This window comes from Lepisosteus platostomus, chromosome 11 (assembly GCF_059453375.1).
Source record: "Lepisosteus platostomus isolate fLepPlt1 chromosome 11, fLepPlt1.hap1, whole genome shotgun sequence".
NCBI lineage: Eukaryota > Metazoa > Chordata > Actinopteri > Semionotiformes > Lepisosteidae > Lepisosteus > Lepisosteus platostomus.
The window spans coordinates 28,570,440-28,585,969 of NC_142621.1; the positions used below are offsets into that span (position 1 = coordinate 28,570,440).

Here is a 15,530-nt window from a genome sequence, read left to right on the forward strand (position 1 = left end):
AAACCCTGTCCTAGAGGGCCACAGTCCTGCAGGTTTCCATTCAGCTCTTCACAGTCTGAAATGCAGCAGGTTTAATGTTAAACTCTTAGAAGCTTCACTTCCAAAACAGAACATCGGTTAGCAAGCACCTTGCTGGTTATGAGAATTTTAGCTCTCACTGGGGGAAACCCAAATCCCCCCTCAAAACCTTTTGATAATTTTGGTGATATGAATTACATTTTTGACTCTTCAATATCACCATGTTGTAGTATTTTGATTTAGTGCTGCCTATCAACATATCCAAGCAGATGAAGAAGAGGGTGACAAAACTGTCACATTATGAGATTTTGCTAATAACCCACAGCAGTTGTGGGGAGGTAAACAGCATTGCGAGCTGAAACAGGCACAAAACAATCATCTTTCCATTCTTTCACACATTAATGCAATCCTAAAAAATTACAAATAGCAGGCGTTGATGGGATGCTAGGGTAAATGTGCCTTTGCAGGATGACTATTTCATGAAAATCATAGGTTTCTCTTTTATGGAGAACCACAGGTCTACTCAAAGTATGCTAAATAAATGTTGCAGCAGCTTTAAACCATTTAAAATTAGCACTGCTTCATTAATTCAACATAATATGATAATATGAGCTGTTTGGGATTCTTCTGCCAGTGTTTGTGATAAAGTTACTCTGGAATTCAATGAGATCTATATAACATATACTGTATAATTACTTATGCCTAAGCTTCATGAATTTGCTGTCATATGCCACATTGTTCTTGCTGCCAAGCTTGAATGACATATAAATACAAATATTTTGAATTATAAATACAAATTATATTTGAATTTATATATAAAGCAACATTTCTTGTTAACACCACTGCTGCTCTGGTCCTGACGAGCTCCAGGTCTTACAACACCGCTTCCAAATTCTGGTCCTGGTGGTCCTAGGGTTGGCTGTTTCTTATTCCACCACTTGTCAAAATAAACCCTTAATTGAACTCATAATGTGATTATAATTAATATATGTTTAATTAGGAAATTATTAGTTAAGTCTAGGGTTCAATTAAACAATCTCAGCTGGAGCAGAACACCAGAAACCTCTGGGGTTGCAAAGACCTGTAGGAAGCACTCTTTTACAGAGCATCACCAATTTCTCACTAGCAATCATTTTTGAACATGTTCAGCTTTCCAGAGTATATGATGATGACTGTCTTCTGAACAAAGTGACACTATTCTAAGATGTAGGGTCCTGCATCTGATTATGGAGAATCAGCTCTAGGCTTTGACACTGCTTTCACTTGCTTTTCACTCTCGTTCATAGCGTATGTTATTGTAGCATGATAAATATTTTGTCTGTGGTCAACCACACAAAGCAAGAACCTTTGCTTCAGCCTGCTGTTTCTCTAATAGCTCTGAAAGAACCCTGGGGTGGCAGTACCCTTGTTGACTTTAGTCTAATCACATACCAGTCTCAGACAAGACTACCCACCATGATTACCTCATGCATATCAGAGACCAAGTTCGCATGTGCCTGCTTGGTGAGGCTATTCCATTTCCAAGATGTGTACCTTGCCTGTTTTTACACGAAAGCCTTTGAAGCATGAATATGAAGGGCTGCAGCAAGATGTGGAATACAAAAAAAAGAACAATTTAGCATTTGTGAGTATGTTGCTGTAATGGGAGTCGGTCCAGGCTCCCGTGAAGAGTAGTTCAGGACCCTATGCAGACGGTATAATCCGGAAGTAAATGGAGAAGGACATCAGGGGAAGGTACAGTGGGATTAGGACGGGTTGACAGACAGGGGGCATGACAGCGGTGATCTGGTGCTCGGGGGGCGTGGCAAAGGCAAACAATCCAGACATTGCAAAATGGGAAACCGGGGCGCAGTCCAGAGTCCAGGAACCGCGGGATCCATCCGAGACAGACAAAGTTAAAATCCGGAACAGGATCCAGAACAGGAACAAGGAGTTAAAACAGAATAATGAGGCCAAGCGCTCTGAGCCCCGGAATCAGACAGTCAGGACACCAGGAATAAGGCCTGCCCTCGGGCTACCTGCGAGCCCGGAGAATAGGCAAGCCTTGTGGCATCCTTCTTCCAATGCTGAGCCAGGAATGGCGAGAGCGCCAGGCTTAAATAATGAGACAAAACAGGGGGCAGGTGCACATAATCAACTAAAATCTGAAAGGATCGGAGCGCCCTTTAGAGGAGGGATGACGATCGTGACAGTTGCAATATTAAAAAAGGAATTGTTCTTCTTAAGACAAAACTATATTCTGTACCTGCATTAGTAAAATCTGTCCGAAACAATCAAGGAGAAGGTGTAAGAGATTCCTGGCTAATTTGTAGGTTCTTGGTGCATTTTAATCTCTGAGGAATGTGCTGCTGTAACATGAACTGCATTACCAGATCAGTGAGGGAAATATGAAAACGCCACCTGTCTCCCTCCTGACTCCTGCTTTCTCCTCTTGCAATCACTTTGCACCAGGTGCACTTATTGGAAGATCCCAATAACAGAACCTTACTTGTTACCCTAAGTGATAAGCAGTGACTCTCAATGGGTGTCCACAACCTTGACTGGTTAACTTTTAAACATATTCCTCATCTTTGAAAATCACTGCATCACCCTATCTGTGTCCATTTCTGTAATGTTTATCAAAAAAAGGACAGTTTTGCTGCAGTGGGGCTGGGTTAAAACCTCTTGTCTTGTTGTTTTCTATAATGCAAATGACTCAATTCTAAACTTTATTAAAGACACTCCCAGCCTACTTTGCATGCTAATCAACTCAGCAGTAGTACGAAGCACATGAACTTGCTTGCCAGTTACTGCACATCACATTAATGGAATTATAAAATTAGGTATAATAGAAATAGAAATTTGTGTGGAGGGTTAGATCCTAATCTCGCACCCTTCCACTCACCTATGTATTGTGTAAAAGTCTCTGACCCAGGACTTCATTTTCCTGTATCTCTCACTTCCCCCCACCTCTGTCTCTGCCTACACCCTGCCCTTGCAGAAAACTCCCTAGCTCAATCCATCAATAGTGAGGGGGAGGAGGGAGTTGGGCAGCCTGTCCATCTTTGAATAGGCTGACATTCCCTTAGTACGGCAAGTCACGCCAAATACTTTATAAATATTTGTCTCTCTCTCGCATGTTCATTAGGATCTAACCAAACCACTGGTCTATAATTTGTTCTAGTTCCTCTTTTATGTCTACCATAACATGCCTCTATGTTGATGGATAAAACAAAATACTCTGTGCTGTTAAGCAAAGTGTGGATTCTTTTTAAATGTCTAGAAGTCTGTAATGCATGGTACCAGGGCAGTGTTGTAGCACTATTCTCATCTTAATAGTTACTATTGGTTTCTGAGAATATTTAATTAAAGTCTAGCTACACATCCATTAATTAATGAAAATGTTTGTGAGCCAAGAGGCGGACAATAGTCTCCCTTTGACAAGGTGGGATTGTGCCATGAATCAGTGTTAATGGTTATCTTTATGCCCCACAGCTGCTTCTCATAATGAAACCTAAGCCTGTCATCTTGCCATAGAAAATGGATAAAAATGAAGAGCCTATGAGCATGAGTACTCCATCACAGTCTGCTTCTGGCACCAGACACAAAAGTAGGTCACAACTCACAAAGGGTTTATTGTGCGGTAAGGTGCACATTAGAGAAATGTTGAGTGTTAGAGCTGTGAAAAGTGGTTTCTGGGTGGCTTAGCCAGTAAGGCACTTGCTTGAATTATAGGCATTGCTAGTTTGAACCTGGGTCATGTCACTGAAGCTCAGCAGGTGTGAGCCTGGTCAGTACCTGAATGGGAGACCTCCTGGGAAAAACTAAGGTTGCTGCTGGAAGAGGTGTTAGTGGGACCAGCAGGTGGTCCACCCACCCTGCGGTCCATGTGGGTCCTACAGTAATACCCCAGTATAGTGACGGGGACACTATACTGTAAACAGGTGCTGTTCTTTGGATCTGACATAAAACTCTGTGGTCATTAAAAATCCCAGGGTGTTTCTCGAAAAGAGTAGGGGTGTAACCCCCAGCGTCCTGGCCAAATTTCCCATTGGCCCTTACCAATCATGACCTCTTAATAATCCTCATCTATGAATTGGCTTCATTACTATGTTCTCCTCCCCACTGATAGCTGATGTGTGGTGAGCGTTCTGGCGCACTATGGCACATTGGTGGTGGTGGAGGGGAGTCCCTATTACCTGTAAAGTGCTTTGAGTGGAGTGTCCAGAAAAGCACTATATAAGTGTAAGCAATTATTAATTATTATTATTACTAACTGACTAGTGACCAGAACTGCTCAGGACACAATTGTCAGGGCTCTGCCAGGGTAGGGCTGGTGTTAGCTGTCCAGGGTCTTCTCAGTTCTTGACACAATAGAGATACCTGTGACATGCTGGGCACCAGTGGGTGTGCAGTGATGTCGCTGAGTGATATGCCATTTCTCCAATTGGCACCAACTCTCCTGTCAGGTGCTGTGATCCATGCAGCATGACAGGTGATAAATGGCTCTGGTGGGCATGTCAGAGTCACAAATCTATTTTGTTCATCATGTGGGGATACAGGGGTCATTGCTGGAGCACTGAGTTGTGAAATTCTTGTCTTGGTGATTCCAAATTGGGAATTAGGGCGCAGAGCACTGGTTACAGGAGCACTGACTGCCAGAAGATGGATTACAGTAACATTGATCAAATCTGATCACGGCTATATTGTTTAAGTAATATAGGCCCAAATTGGTTTACATTTTGAATTCAAATTCCAACTGCACATTACAGATCCAGTATTTGATGTTTTCATTTAATTCAAATAGAAGCAAGAGGACTGGGAAGCTGGTAAAAGTTGTCTTCATGAATCTGGAATGCAAATTTTAATGATTGGTGGATAGGTCAGAATTTTATTTTGTAAGCGCCCATGATCTGCTTTGGGCTTTGTAGTGTGTGATTACAAATCAATAAAGTAGTAAAGCTTTATTCTTACAAGTTTCTTCTTTGGTGGAATCATACACTGTAATTCCAGTCTGGGCAGTTCTTTTGATCATGAACATTTTTTAGTGCAAAAATGTGTGACCAGAACTCCAGCCTGTTACTTTCCCTGTGACAGGTTATTTTGTGTCAGTGTTCCTACACCCATCTCAATCAGCCTGCCCCGAGGGACTCTGCACTTAGAAGATAAAAGGGCAGCTATTCTGGGGCAAATAAGTGCTATTCCATATGATTTTATAAGAAAATAACAAAAATACAGATACGTTTTATTAACACCTTGTAAGGGTGGGAGTTGTCAATAACAGAACTCTTTCTTATCTCTCTCCTTGCCTTGCTTAAGACCTCAGGAGATGGAGGAATTGTGCTTGTTTACACCTGGCTGCCTGTCTGCAGCTACTGATCAGTATCAACAACATAATCGAGGGTTTATAATGGCATTATATTAGCTCCTGCAGGGTCACACCCTCAACCTCAAGGGTAGTTTAGGGACATCTCTGAAGGAGTTGTTTTTGGCTCCTACATGTGTTCCTGGAAGCAGAGACAACAGAGCCTGGAATGTGTTGCTCTGATAACATTTTCTTAATCCGGGCGTGCTAGGTTCCAGCCACAGAGGACTGTGATGTCTGCAGATTTTTATTCCACCTGAGCTCTTAACTACCTAATTTCACTGATTATTGGTTTATCTGGGTCAATTACCACTAACCTTTCCTGGTCTGTATGGTTTCTTAGGATTATAAATTAAAGAGACCTAAAATACCTGCTGGACTGTGTCCCTCTAGGGCCAGGAGTGTGCTCCCCTGTTCTAGACTGTCATTTGAAACTCCAGGAATCTGGGTAAGAATATCCCTTTCAAGCCTGTTTTACTGACGTAATCAGCAGGGATTGTATATACTATATTCTGTGAAGACTGCTTTGGAAGTGCACAACATAAACTGATAAACATAAACATACAGTGCACTGTACATGGATTTTCAAGTTAACCAGAAGCCACAGCTAGAGATTTTTTAAAAATCTTTATCAAAGAACTCCAGAGAGAAATGCAGTAATGGTGATAAGGCAGTAGTCACAGATATGAAGAGGACCATGATAAATGTAAATGGCAGAAAATTTAGAGATATAAGTAGTGTAGTGGCACCTCTATTCTGAATCCTACTGTAGGTGGGATCTTGATTTGTATCCTCAAGTTATTGATTTGTCCACATAAAACGTGGCTTAAAGCCTTTGGTTGTTTACTGATTTTTAACATCTATCAGATAGGCTACACCAGTGATCCCAAATTCAGTCTTTTCTGTTTTCCTAACACATATCTAGATGCCTTTGTATGTCATAGATCAAGTTTCATCAAGAACACAAAAGAATAACCAAAGGAAGGCTATTTGACACATAATAATTACAATTGAGTTTTAATCTGCCACATTCATGTAAAACATTTTGTGAAGATTCACGGTTGACAAAATGAGCAGTTCAGACAGTTACTGCTGCCTTTAGTCTGCTTTTGTCTCTGTGTATCCTTGAAGGCCTTTTCTGGGAGCTCCTGCTGGCTGGGGCCACTGTGGTAGCTGTGAATTCTTCTACTTCAACTCTGAGGGTCACACATTGCCAGTGCCTAGGTGGTGGCAGGCAGTGTTGGAACCAGAAAGGAGCAACAAAGGACCCCCACCAGCATGACTTACCTGGAGCACAGCTGCCTGAAGCCTCCCTTTCTTATACCCTGGCTGTCAAAACAGGGGGTGACAAAGGGGATGAATGTCCACAGATTAGAAAGATCCTGCCTGTGATCTCTGTAGAGAAAGGAGAGATAAGAGAGACAAAGCTGTAATGCACCATGGTGGTATTTCTGCTCTTAGAAAAACACTCTCTTCCACTTTGTTGTTTCATTAAAAAAAGCTTCACTGATTTTTCTGCCAAATATTTTTAGATCTTCACTTAAGAGCATCAAAGGGGACTTTTTAGTGTTTTCTACCAGTGTTAACCTCTTCTACTTTGTATCATTTATTTTGAATTGTCAAGTCTCTGGGTGGAAGGTAGGAGGTGTTGTAAAGGGTATGCACAGTGTTGCTCTTTTTTTACTTCTTCAAAGCCGAACATCTGAGCTGCTTGCTATTTACCAATGAATTACCCCATTTTCAGAACATAAAACAAAAACAAAAGATCAAAAGGTTTATATGCAATGGCACTGGAACAATGGATTAAAAATATTTTGTCTTTGACCAAGTTTAAGTTTGTTTTGAGTAAATTTGTGCAGTACCCCAGTTCCCATGGCTAAGCAAGTAGACTACCCATGGTGAACGACTATTAAAGTTATACAATGCAAAGTAAGTATAAAGTATAAAATGCAAATATTGTTTTTTTATATACTTTATGAATATACAGTATGTACAATCACAGACATAAGCGTTCGCTATGATTTTGGGTTAATTCAGACAGTAATACAATAGTATTCAATGCAGTACAAAACTATAAGATAAGATCACTTTATTGGCCACAGACAATTTCTTGCATTAGGAATTTGTCTTTTCACAGACCCCAGCTTGGTCTCCATGAGACACACAGACAGGGAGAGAAACTTGGGGTCAGAGTGCAGGGACAGCCATTCATACAGCACCCCTGGAGCAGTTGGGGTTAAGGGCCTTGCTCAGGGGCCCACCGGAGTAGGATCCCTCTGCCAGTTGTGGGATTTGAGCTGGCAACCTTCCAGCCACAGGCACAGATCCTTAGCCACAGAGCCACCGCTCCACCCCTATTTATCTGATGTTTAGTGCTGATTCCAAATAGAAACACCTTCTGTGTGGTGATGCATGTTATCTCTGTGTCTGCTTGAATGTTCTTTGTTTGCTCAGGCTTCCTCCCACACACCAAAACTTCTGGCTAGGTTAACTGGTGCCCCTAAAGAATCGCGGGATGCTTGTGCTGTTTATGTGTATATCACATACTGGCTATCCATCCAGGGTGTGTGTAATCACCAGCTAAAATATTAGGATCCACCATCACAAATTCTTCTAGTAGGATGGCTTTCAGCTGAGGTGGTCATGGGGATTATGGTGTGTGGGACTGAATTGCATATTCAACCAGTTTCACATCTTCTTCGTAGTCCCGTGATCTGGCATTGTTTTTGCCAGGAAAACTTCTGTTTCATAAACTCAGTGCTATTTGGCTTGGATTCCTAATATTATGAACAATGTCCATGTGCATAGCTCAGGAAGATCTGAGCAATGGGGTCCATTTCCATTGTGGTATTATTTCCATTAGTGCACATTATACTCAGACAGTCATAACATAATAGATTGTTTTGTTACATAATGCTTTGTCTTTTGTAGGTGAAGTATATATGAACACTGACAGCAACAAAGTACATTGTACTGTCATCATAATTTTCCTATGGTTCAGACAATTCTAACATAAAAAGAACATATTGTTGTATTTCTTGAGCCAAGTTTTAAAACGTTTCAGCCAGCCCCTATCTGGATCAGGGAGACTTTGAGTGTTTGCTACTGTGTTTTGGGAGATGAAAGTGCTGTGCAATGTCAGTGAGGATTTGGAACAACATGAGGCCTCCAATCTCACCCTCAGCCTGTGCTCTTCTCCAGGACCTTCTCCACCTGACGGAATTGGATATACGACAGATGGGAGTTCGCAGCCAGAAACATAGAGAACACATCCTTTCCAGTATCCAGGTGCTGAAAGAGATGGAGAGGAGAAGAGGTAAGCCAGGTCTCTCAGTGCAAACTCACCAACAGAACCATAACTAGTTCCTCTCCTTTGTAAGAGCTTACTAGCATACAACCTGGTACAAGCAGAGGAAAGTGTAGTAAAGCATAACCATGCAGCCACTAAGTGAAAACTTAGTATAAGCATGTTAAAGGACATGGTTTAACTGCAACAGTATCACTACCATTTACATTAACTTTCATTTGAGCTACCGGACTTCACTTGTCAACCTTAAGTTGTTTAGTCTTGAGCTGATAATCAAAGTAACTTGACAACTGTCTTGTGTAAAAGCTGTACATCAGTATAATTTAGTAGCACTACACACCGATAGGCACTTTCTATCCGACTTTAGAAGCATTGCTTGCAAAAACAAGTTTCAGCCAGTTTGTTAACTTTCGTACATTGAATCTCTGTTTTGGGGTAGTTGCTTTTGGATTTTTTAGAGTTAATGAAGTGAGTTACGCAGATCTGCATATCCCTTGTTGCTGCTCGTGTGTTTGTGTCACCTTTGAGTCACACTGCCCTGGTGTTGCAACCATGATACTAATGTCTACAAACTGTGTTACAGTTCTAAACCAGTGTGGTTTTATTCAATTTGTACAAAGAAGACTTTGAAACACTAATACTTATACCTACAAAGAGAAGAACCATTGCTTTGAAGTCCTACCAACTTGAGTACCTGAAGAGGGTTTGCACACTTTCACCTCACTCATATCGCTGCTCAAAAATATTGTTGGGTGAAACTTGGCATTAATTAAAAGCATGCCTGGCTATGGATCTTGTCAGGATCTCTGGCAAGCAGCAGCAATGGCAATACTGAAACAGTGTTTTACACTGTTATTTTTATTTGACCAATTCCCTCTAATGTATTTTGTGGGAAAAGAGACTTAGAACCAAATGTTTTTTTTTGTCTTGTTTTCAACAGCAGCACACAAAAATACCTTTTTTAAAAAAGTAACATCTTTAAGTTATAAAAAAGAAGAAAACAAAATTATCCCAAATAAGGAAAAACATTGTGTAAAGGTTTGTATGAGAGAACAGGTTTTTGCTGGAGCCTCAGTGTAATTGTTTAGTGTGGAAATCATGTTGCAACAAGAGCTGTTACTCACTTTGCTCCAAAAAACACAACACTGACCAAACATCACTTCAGTCAAGAGCACTGGGAAACTCACTCCATTTCCAGGCTTTATCTAATCCATCTGACAGGCAGACCCAGTGTTTTTACAGCCCGGGTTAAATTAGTGTTTGTCTTGTCTCCAGCCCCTTTACAAAGTGTTTATGTTGTAGTATCCAAGTTTTGAGAGAGTGATGTCTCTAACAGAATAGGTCCATGAATCAATGCAAAGAAAAAGGGCCTTCACTTCTAAAAAAAATATGTGTCTCAACAAGTCTAGGTCTCTGACCTGATTGTTCCAGTAATCATTCCGTATTGTAGCATCACAGGTTAGGCCTATACATATCTGTATTGTTTGTATTATCTATGACTGCTCAGTAACAACCCAGTTGAGCATATGGGTCACATACCCACTTTCATTCTCACTTTAGTTAGCTTATGTTAAAATAATCAGTGATACCTTCATTCAGATTCACAACATTCATCCTGCTCAGTAAACACAGAAGCTGTGTTGTTGCCCAGAGCTGAGAGTTGCACAATAAAACAGCATCTCAGTGCTTCACCATCTGGAAAACCACATTCGTTAAAGCTGTGGTGTGAAACAAGTTTTTACAAGAGTTCAATTATTACAATGATGAATCAAATGGAATCTTGGCATTTAAAAAAAATACTTTTCAAGAAGATGCTCCTTTGTTTTCAATAACTTCAAAAATAACATTTTTAATCGGTATGTTACAAACACATTAAAACACGCTTAAACACATTTTGCACATTTATTCGAGCCTAAACTTAAGGAAATATGAAATGTTTGTAATGAAAAATGTTATATGAGATCTGTGAAATCTGTTCCTGTTGTATTTCTGAGAGGTATGAAGTATTTGCTGATTTGTTGTCAGTTTGTTTACTGTTTTGTGAACAGTGGTCATTTTATTACAGTTAACAAGATCATTAAAATACTTTTTTTGTCATAAGTCACTGCGAAACCTATAAATATCTCTTCAATTACTGTAGATAGCAATGCGTTCTGTAATATGGTCTTGCCTCCTTTGTAGTACTTTACAATCCAACAAGACATAGAAAAGCTGTACTTCTCTTTCTGAAATCCAGTGGAAGTCATTAGAAGGTGTAAATAAAATGACCGGTATATTTTTAAATCAAACAGCATGCTGTAATTACCTTTATTTGATTTGAGGCAGCAGTGGAATATGTATAATTAAGATCTGAAAGAACACAAGTGTCTCTAGGAATTGTAAACCTGCTTCTTTATTTTCTGAGCTTTTTCTTTGACTCTTTTTTGTGTTTTGTTTATAACTGGCTAGAAACAGATTATATTTCAACTGCAATGAACACCTAATCATTTCCCTGCTTTTTATCCTCACATTCCCCCTATGAACTGCAACCTCTTTGTTAGGTGAAACCTCTAAAGTCACCCTACCCATAAATAATGAGAACTATATTTTTCTTGAAAGAGAATGGGAGGAGGATTTAAAGTTGGACATTCAGGCATATTTAGATTCTGCACTATTTCATGTCCTCAGAAAAATCCTTGCATTACACCATTTATGAAGAAAACAACAAATAAATCCACAATAATTTATCTCTTGTCTGAAAGTGGAAGTTGTGTCTAGGTTTATTTTCTTGGTATTTTCTTGCATAAAATGGTGAGATGAGAACATCTGTGTCATGTGTCTATTTGATATTGGCTTCATTTTTCATATTTGAATTATTTGGTTGCTTGACTGACTCCTTTCTCTAAGGCATTTTCCCCTTGAAGTCAATACATGACCTTTACACATCCAGCAGACGTCCTGAGTGAAACCTTGGTCTTTCTTACCATTTCAGTTAGACACACAAAGGGGTCTGATAACCAAACCAAATCATCCACTAATGTAAGCCCTGTGGAGTGATAATGGGCTTCTGTACTGTTGGCATGCTAATGTTTGAGGGTTACTTCCCCAAGGAGCAATGTGAGAGGTGTGAAGTGTCTGTATTGTTTGAAATTGAAAAGATAGACAGGAAAGCTGGGTTCCAAAAAAATAAATGAGAAATATCTGGTCACTATTACCAGCTTTTGTACTGGATAAATAGAATTTTTAAATAGAATAGAATAAATAAATAGAAACAGACAGTAGAATAAAGGTCTCTCAGCAAGAGTTGATTCAGCCAAATACAACTATCTTAGCGCTTAGCAAGTCTGAGCACTGCTGTTACAAGGAAAGCGTTGGTGATGAACAGCACATACTGTTAAGAAATTATCTAAATTATCTGAAAGGGTATAATAATGGTGGATGCTGCACACTGGTGTTGGTGGAGGGGAGTCCCCATTACCTGTAAAGCGCTTTGAGTGGAGTATCCAGAAAAGCGCTATATAAGTGTAAGCAATTATTATTATTATTATTATTATTATTATTATTATTATTATTATTATTATTATTATTATTAATAATAATAATAATAATAATAATAATAATAATAATAATAATAATAATAATAATAAACTATCATTTCACAAAACCTGTGAAGTTTATCTGTTCTAGCCCATACAACACTGAGAGTGATCCACTGGTCTTCATGTACATATACCAACAGTTATTACTTAGTAATTCTTAACAAAACCTTCTTGTACTGATGTGCAACTCATGGGAACAAACGATTACCAGGGCTCTGTAATGTCTATTTATTCGTTCATATGAAGTAATCACTCTGATGGAGTGTTGAAATGTGTAGAAACAATGGTGAACTGGTTAAATGGATGAGCAGAAGTGTAGAAGTGGGAGTTCTCCCCTAATTAATGGTCTTATCCCTTTGAACCCCCACAATGTTACTGTTTTAACATACACACCTTTTTAAAATTATTATTTGTATGATACGTTTAACACAAATTCCTGACTTTTGGCAGTGCTGTTTTTTTATTCTGACAGGTTTTTAAAAAAAATTAGAGATGTGTATTTGTTGTGTGGCCCTCACTAACAGAAGCCTCTTTTCTGTTTGAGTCCTGGGAATCCTCACTTATTAGTTAAACCCATTTCTCAAATTACCACATGGACTGGCTAACTAATGGCTAATGGCTTCCCTGATGCTGCTATACAACAGATTTGCTGCCTTTTCAGCCAAAACCAATGAACATTTCCCTCATCGGCAAAAAAAGTCTGCTGTACATATGGGGTACTCTTGTATTACAGCTTTCATAGAGATGAGAGCCACATGAATCTTCTGCGTGGGTAATCGAAGCTAATTTTAGCAAGAGCTTTTGTTTTGTTCTGTGTAATTCTGCTTTTTTTTAATCTTCGCTGAAGTTCCCCTAATGACTATTCAGAGTAATGTGATAGGGAAGATGACTGAGGTTCAGTAATTCAAAAGCATGCTGACGAGGAGTTATTTATGGGCCTTATGGAAAACATTAGTAACCATGGTGAGAAGATTCCACCTCATATTGGGCTGGGACAGTGACCCAGGATACTGTAGCTGGCAGCACAACAACTAAGAGGCTGCTCAGTTTTTTAGCCTGAGTTTAGTCTAATAAAAACTAAAAAAGTTTCAAACACTTGTTCGAGGTGTACAATATTTCATAAAGACAAACATAATTCACAAGGAGTGTAGTTAGTCTGTGACACAATAGCTAGTAAGTAATTGTGACTTCAGCATCAGGCTTGTTCTCAAAAGCACATCTGGCACAGGGGATTTTACAGGCACTGCCTGTTCTAGACACGGCTGCTGAGTGGGAGCTGCAGGGATTTGGTGAGCTTTAGTTTGCCATGGTTTTCTCTGCTTTCAGCACAACACTCCTGAGTCCTACTTGGTGCCTGAGACCTTGCAGTGACATTGGATGCTCTGCTCTTACAACTACTGCTGACAATCCAGTAAGGTACCTCAGAGCTTGCAGTCTGACTGATGCGACAGGGCTCTGACAGGTGGGCCTGTCACAGGAGTGTGGTCACAGTGAGGCAGATCAATTGGTGCTACTGGCCTGTGAAGCTACAGGATATACAGTATAATGGTTTGAGTGAAGCATGCGTTGGGTGCAAGGGAACAAGCAAAGCAAGCACCACAACCAATTCCACACTGGAAATATAATATTTTCGATTGTTGAGCAGTCTTCAGGTGTGAGCTCAACCCGAAGAAGGCTTAAAAGGCTTTTCTTTTTACTTTTCAGTGCTTTCCTTGTTCCAGGATACCAAATTACTAGTCATTCCAAGTTTGTTTAAAAAAGTTTGCAACATCTTTTTTGTAGTTTGCATTGCTACATTAAAAAAGCTGAGCCAACATGCAACTTCTTACCACTGAAGGAATTTTACATCCTTTTGCAATTAACAATCAAGAGCAAATATAGCCATATCTTTGCCCAGACTGCGTAATCCTAAATGAGATACAGATGAACGGACTCACGAATGCATAATTGCATATTAAGGAGTCAGTTGTGGTTGAAACCATTTTAAACAGTGCACACTAGATCAAACCATGACTGTCTATGACAGGGACATTGAATTGCAACAGCCAAAGCAGATACATTCATTGAAGGTGCCAGGAGAATCTGAGAACGCCAAACAAGATCGTCTCAGACATTTCCCTGTCAACCACACCCCCAAGGTGTCCCAACCAGTAATCCAAATAAAAAATACTCTTCCTAGCAATAATAATAATTAATAATAATAATTGCTTACACTCATATAGAGCTTTTCTGGACACTCCACTCAAAGTGCTTTACAGGTAATGGGGACTCCCCTCCACCAGCACCAATGTGCAGCATCCACCTGGATGATGCGACTGCAGCTATAGTGCACCAGAACGCTTATTTAATTTAATTTAATAGTAATTTAAATAGATATCTGCTTACAAATCTATGATCATTCAGCTTAACCAAAATTTCCCCCCAAGTCAAACAAAATAAACTAAAAAATGCGTATTTGTTTGAGCTCCGTTAAAGAAAAACTGCTGTGCTTGCAAAACAAGCAGAGGAAGGGTGAAGGCCTTCTGTGAAGCTATCTGCATTGATACGCAAAATTCGTAGCACCATTTTTTCAAGATGGATTGGAGATTGTGAAATTACTGGAAGCTTGGCACTTGATTAGAACATTCCAGCAACAGATTATGCAGTACAAGATAAACCACTAACTAAAAGCACAGTTTAAGCTGGCTTTTCAAACAATGTCAACCAATGTACAACAAATACTTTGAGGTAGAGACTCAAGTGATTTTAAATTGCTTTTAAGCAGCTGTTAATAAGAATGGTATAAATGCAGATGTATCTATTTAAAATGAATGGCCATGGTAATGGCCTCTTGACTTGTTTACATTTTTCTGCCTTGACTTATTTTAATTTAAACTAGCTTGACTAAGGATATACATAGTTCAGAGAGGTGTTAAAGACATCTTTTACAGCTGGCATGAATTTCAGGAATTTCAAAGAACTGTTCCCAAAGAATAGACCATCAACAGTTTCCTGGTGAGGCTTTGTAAACAGGACTGAATAAGTGTACTGACAGCAGTAGGTAGAATATGAAATAGTTCTTATATCTGCACAAACAATGGCCGTTGATGATAGAGTTAATGGTTCATGGCAGATCAAATTGTTTATTGAACTTTAACATTCTCGTCGTCTGTGTTGTCCCAATAGATCTGGAACAGTGTATTTCCCAAACAAAGTTGAATGTGTGCAGTTTCCAATCCATATTTCAGCAACAATTGAACCTGTCAACCTTGGCTCATTCATTGTACCAGTTTCGTGAATGAGG

The 15,530-nt window shown here is 39.6% G+C and overlaps 1 protein-coding gene across 1 annotated transcript in view; it reads left to right on the forward strand.

Moving 5' to 3' along the window:
- The window catches only part of bcar3 (BCAR3 adaptor protein, NSP family member), a 114,035-nt gene that overhangs the window by 28,903 nt on the left and 69,602 nt on the right, over positions 1-15,530 (forward strand). Inside the window, exon 3 of the mRNA XM_088599013.1 lies at positions 8,564-8,678. Coding sequence (XP_088455139.1) covers positions 8,564-8,678 — 115 coding nt within the window. The remainder of the gene's footprint in view (positions 1-8,563; positions 8,679-15,530) is intronic.